The 6,000-nt window shown below is 37.0% G+C and overlaps 1 protein-coding gene across 4 annotated transcripts in view; it reads right to left on the bottom strand.

The window, feature by feature from the left end:
* Positions 1–972: 972 nt before the first annotated feature.
* KCNN2 (potassium calcium-activated channel subfamily N member 2) overlaps positions 973–6,000 on the bottom strand; it is a 114,065-nt gene continuing 109,037 nt past the window's right edge. For 3 of the 4 annotated variants that reach the window (XM_090038392.1, XM_090038391.1, XM_090038394.1), the window contains 2 exons: positions 5,858–5,927; positions 973–2,645 (listed from right to left, as the gene is read on the bottom strand). In XM_090038392.1, coding sequence (XP_089894518.1) covers positions 2,358–2,645; positions 5,858–5,927 — 358 coding nt within the window. In that variant the 3' untranslated portion in view covers positions 973–2,357. The remainder of the gene's footprint in view (positions 2,646–5,857; positions 5,928–6,000) is intronic. The other variant, XM_090038393.1, reaches the window with a different exon arrangement.

Genomic DNA, 6,000 nt, shown 5'->3' with positions numbered 1-6,000 from the left:
AATAAAGTGAAAGTGTGCAAAGTTGTCACATGTACCATATCTTTGAAAAGTCATGAAACGTGGAAGTTGTACAGATGGTACACATTCTTCAGCTGGAGAAGTTCCAACACAACTACCTTTGTGCCAAGTGTGTTGCTATGACAAGATAACTAATGAAAAAGTTCTCCAGCATACTGGCTGTATGTGAATTGATAAAGATTACCCAGCTTCAGTCAGCTAGTCACATTGCTCAGGTGAATGATACACAAATACCCCAGCAACTCCTATATGGGGAACTGGACTGTGGGGGCAGGAAATGTTGTTGCCTAAAAAACTTGTTTAGGATGAAGACTAAAAAAGAAGATATACCAGTGCAGGATAGTGACAATCAAAAGCATTCTGGTAACTACACCCATCTCATACCTTGAAGCAGGCACTATAGTTAGTAAGGATTAGGGCTCAAAGAACAAAGGGTACAGCTAGCTCTAAAGCAAGCTGTCTAGCATGTCACTTGCTCAGAGGAGTAGTTACAGTGTGTTTCTTAGAGTGGCAGAAATGGATGTCCCGCAGTCTATTCTGAGATGTGCCTGTGATGCTAAAGCATGTGGTCAAATGCCTACCCCTACCTGTACTGCACCAGTGTTCACAGCTGAATAAAATAAGAAGTTGGCAATTAATAGTTAGTTGCCAAGAAGAAATGATCCTCATTTCTCTGTGCTACATGCCAATACAAAGGATACTGGTACATAACAGCAGAGAATTCTAGGTCTCTGCCTTATGGCATCAATTATGGCAGGGCCAGGGCCTTCAAATATCTCTGTATTTCTAAGATGGGAACAGAAATTTCCTTTAAACATTTGTCAAAACTAATTTAAGAGCATGAAACACATATTCTTTCCATAGAACAACCCTTAATTTCCTTGTAAATGCACATAACTCTTAATAGACAGATTTAATAAATATTTTATTTTTTAAAAAGACATCTATACTTACCAAAACTAGTCACTTGTGGTGGATGCTGTCAATTTATAGGTAAAGATGATACTATGGCTAACATCCTGTATTTATAAGTAACTCCTGTGTTCCATATGCTAAAAATCAGCATAAAACAGTAGAAAAACCAACCAGAGCACTGTCAAAATGTATACAGCTTACTTTTTAACACTGCAGAATACCTACTATTAGTGAATGTAAGGAAAGTTATGCAGTACCTATGAGTTTAGTTTCATCACCTGGAAGGTTAACTTCCAACAACTGCTTCACAAAGAGGCACTTAGGTTTATCCGTACTATTTCTCAATGTTAATTTACTGTGTAGTTGAAACCAATAGGGTAAACATTATGTGCTATTTATGACTGCATTGTTATAACACTGAAATTTAGGCTCTTGTCTGCAACTTTTGATCCAGTCACCAGAGTTTATGACAACAAAAGCCTTTTAAAACCCCAAACCAAAATGCACTGGATTTTTTTAAAGGGACACTATCAACTCAAAAATCATGTTTCTATTTGGCTATCTTTTCTTTGCCACAGTTACAAATCCCTACTAAATAGACTACAACTGAACAAATTAGTTGAAATTTAATTTTTGTTTTTTTCAATGCATTTACTCTCTGTAATACTTTACATATAGTCAGTTTTGATATTTTTGTGTATAGGAAGTTACTCTGATTCTCCCTGTTAAGAAACCCTTAAATGTAAATGCGTGATCAAAAAAATACTTAAAAGAACTTTAAAACTGATTGTAAAAACTCCATTACTTGTCTTATAAAGCATCTTCTACTGGAAATCAATTTTTTTTTTCAATTGCTTAAAAAAAATTCAAGTCAACAATGTTCCCTTAAAGTGACTAAAACAGCCATTATAAACTATGTCATTTTTGGATAAGCTTTAATTTTTCCCTCTATGAGAAAGTAAATGTTATGGTCAATATTCAGAGTGAAAGATTATTGAGCTTAATTTCAGGTTTCTCTCAATTAAAATAATTTTCAATATTTGGCCTTTAAATTAATGTTGAGTAAATCTTTAAAATATCAAAGTCAATGTGACTAAGAAAATATGTGCAGAAATTAACTTTTTATTATATCATATACTATAGTAGTAAAGTTTGTTTGAAGTGCATGAATAAAAAGTTAGTGAAATTACAGGAGGAACAATCTATTTAGCAATAATAGGTGCATTCACTGTGCATCTGAAAGGAAAAAAAAAAAAAAAAGAGTTTTCACTCATTTTGGCCTAAAACTTTGTGTTCAGGTTTCCAGGATTCTGACATCAGAACCCAGATAACACTGATTAGAACCATAGGGCTTTACAATAAAAGCTAAAATATTGACCATATGATGGCAAAAAGTCTTTATTTTGTGGTTAACTTATTCTCTTCTAGCTACTCTCTGATGAAGTTGGTGGTGCTGTGGAGGAGGACCTCCTCCTTCTTGACAAGGACCGTGATCGCTCAGCACTGTAGGCAACATGCTTGTCATAATTTTGTATCTGAGCTTCAAGGAAATCCCTCTGTTGCTGGCTGATTGTCTGGCTAATCAGTCCAGGAAGAGCTTGAATGCTACCAATTAAAGTTTCCAATTTTGTTTCCAGAGTAACGATCCTCTTCTCAAAATCTTCACTTCTTTCATTTAAATCAGAAATCATGTCGTACATGATGTTTTGGGTCTGGAAGGAGGGATGTAAACAGATGGTTAGTGTTTTGCAAATGATCCAACACAGAATCTAACTCAGCTAGGGTTTCCAAAAGGGTTCTGCACTTTACCGGTAGTACTAGAAAACAAGGTCAGCATGAGTGGAAGCATGATACTAGAACAAGTCCCAGGTTTGTGAAATAATCTCTCTCATAACTTCATTAGAAATCCCCTACTAGTTTTCTGTTCAATGAGCAGTAATTTATGTCTTAATGAGGTACTTTAAATTTCAAACTTTTGATAAACTGGGTGAAACGTCCAGCTGACCTTACAGAATCTTCTGTACTGAGATCTCAAAATATGCTGCTTTATGAGCTGAATTATATAAGTACTGTTTAGAAAGTATAAATTTAGAGGGCATGCACGTTATATAGACTACATTCTGGTATCCTTGTTATCCTTACTGTTTCATATTTCTATACAGCATGATCTCCCCTTTGTCTGCAAATAAAACTCGCATTGTTTTTAACAGGAGTTTCTCAAGAGAAAACATGCTTCTAAACTAAATATATAAATATATGTTTATACAAATATTTGTATATATACACCTTACCAAATATATTGGTAGTTTTTGGCAATGTTCTGAAAACACATCCTACATAAAGAATGGTGGAAATGAAGCAAAGCATGTTTAGACTTCATTTTCACTAATACAAATGCAAGTTCCAGGCTGGCTCCCCTAGAACCGGTTGGCTCTCAATAGTTAGTGCAGTTCTGTGTAATGTTTGAAGTTCATCAGATTTAGGGGAAAAGAGGAAATAGAAACATAGAGATTTGCATTTATACCACTGACCTACTAAAGCTCCTTTTAGGAAACAATGACTGTTACCACTTATTCACTTTTTCTCTGATTTTTTACTGCTTTATTTTTCCTGCAGGACAAGGGTTCTGTATGTAAAAGCTAAGAGAACAGGTTTATGGCGGAGGTTCAGAGGGATGAGTGCTGTTAAGTGTTGGGCTTAGACACGTAGGGCCAGATATAACACCTGGAAATAACTGAAAAAGGGAATGTTTCAGTCTAGGAACTACATGCATCCCCTGTATCATTCCCTGGCTGGAACATTTAAAAATGCTGCAGCCTCCTCTAGTGCCAACCAGGGGATTGCAGTAATCTGCAGCTCTGCTCTCACCTCTTCCCTTCTTCCTCACTCTTCTGGGATGAAAAGTAGTAGGGAGGGGCAAGTGGAGAGAGGATGTAAGCAGGGGGGAGGGGATGGGGGGGGGCTCCCAAATCTCCCCTTTCTCCCTTAAAGGGGAGGGGTATAGCAGGTTGGGCTAGAGGGCTTGGCTCTGGCATGGGACCAGGGGTCAGCAGGGTTCTGGAGGGGAGATAAGCCTGGACCTGGACACAGCCCCAGCCCTAGCTTAGCTCCCATGTGCTAATTTAAAACATTTCAGACACTTTTGGAACTTGTCAGAGTGTGTATGTGTGTTTACAGATGATCCTTTGAAAAGTTTAACAGACATTTGAAACATTTTGTAACGTTTGTCTGTACCAATTAACTGAAGTGCAGTGATAACCAGATCCTTTATTGGCTAGTATTGACTAAGGTGCCGTTAAGTTTTTGTCCATAAAAAGGGAGTGTATGATTAAGTGGATGACTAGATTAGGGGAAAAACTGTGAAGCAATGGCTTATCATCCATAATCCATGGTATTTTGAAGGCATTGGCATGACTCCTGATACCCAAATCACTGTGTATATCAGCTGTGGTCAACTCATGCTACTCAATCATTTACATAAATTGGATAGCCAGTTGTACCCTAAGCAGTTAGTTCAAGGTAACTCATGGAGTTTTATATTGCAAAATTAAATGCAAACAGAACAGCTTAAATTGCATCATAAGGAGAAATGATGAACAGACGTGAGTTTTGAGGTACCTGCGAAAGATGTCCATGAAAACTTCATTTAAAAAATACACTCTTACAGCAAGATCCAGTTTCATTTGTTAAGCACTTAAGTACTATCCTGTTCTAACCCTATTCAAGTTTCTGAAAAAAAAGATTAATTCATCTATGTAATACACCACCATTTTAATCTTAAAACTAAATCACAAAAAGCAGTGAGCAGGAGGAAACCCCATCCAACTATCATAATCTCTTTTTTCAGTGGCTTGGGAAGAGTGGAATGGGATTGAATTTAGGAATTCAAGTCCAGTTAAGGGTGTCTGTACACATGCAGGGAGGCTGCTCTGACATGCTGTAATTACAGTGCATCAGAGCAGACTAGATTAACTGAGTCTGTTGGAGCATGCTAATTAGCATGCTCCAGCCAGCTTGTGTGTGTCGTATATCAGTGACCCCATGCTTCAAAATGGTGGCGGGGGCACTTTAAATAAAGCTCGTTGAATGAGCTTTAGTTAAAGTTCCCCCGCTGCTGTTTTGATGCGCAGGGACACTGATACACAAAATGCTGCATGTGCTTTAATTAGAGCAGTTCTTAGAGCTGCTCAATTTAAAGCCCCTACCCTAATGTGTAAAAACACCCTAAGTGTCTGACTGAGGTAACAGGATCTTTCCCATAGTTTCTTAACTTTGCACTGAGCAACTGCTCTTTACAACAGGCTTGAATGGCTAGATTTCAGCCTTGTTAGTCCAATCACTACTACATACATAAAATACATAAAAACATAGAGTAGCACTTTGCATTTGAATAGCATTGTTCATCTCATAAGGCTTTAAGAAAAATGATAACACACTATCACAGTGGGCAACCATCATCCTTATTTTTACAAATGTAGAACAGAACTGGTTGTGAAGTAACTTGCCTAAGATCACATAATGATTCAGTAGCAGAGCTGCATTGATCCTCTCCTGGAATGTTCAAAATACAGAAGGGAAGAATTTACTCTGTATTTTATATAGCATTATACAAGCGTGGAACAATTTTGAGGGCCTAAGCAGCTGCAAATACCACATAATGGTTCACCAGCTCTCAGGATCAGGACTCCAGTTATGTGTATTATAGAAGAGCTTTACGTTTTTTCTGAAGTGTCAAACAATTGCTACTACTGAAAGCAAGATACATTAACAAATGTTATCGCAACAGAGAAGATATTTAATCTATTTCTCCCCTATGATTACAAACTGAGATGCACTATGAGTGTTCACTACGGTAAGCAGAAAAACATTGAATTGGACAAAACGAATGTTAATTTATACACCAATCTGATGACTTCCTACTAACCTTTGCCAGATCCACCAAAGTGTTTGCTTGATCATTCAGTTTTCTTTGTTCCATTTTTACACTTCTTAATCTAAAAAAATGGAATTTGAAGTCAGATACTTTTTTTGGTATCTTGTATCTTCTAAAGAGCATGCATATAACTT

This window comes from Crocodylus siamensis, chromosome 3, assembly GCF_052110815.1.
Source record: "Crocodylus siamensis isolate JL-2025a chromosome 3, ASM5211081v1, whole genome shotgun sequence".
NCBI lineage: Eukaryota > Metazoa > Chordata > Crocodylia > Crocodylidae > Crocodylus > Crocodylus siamensis.
Note: the sequence above shows the minus strand (reverse complement) of the source record. Positions and strands in the feature narration are given on the sequence as shown.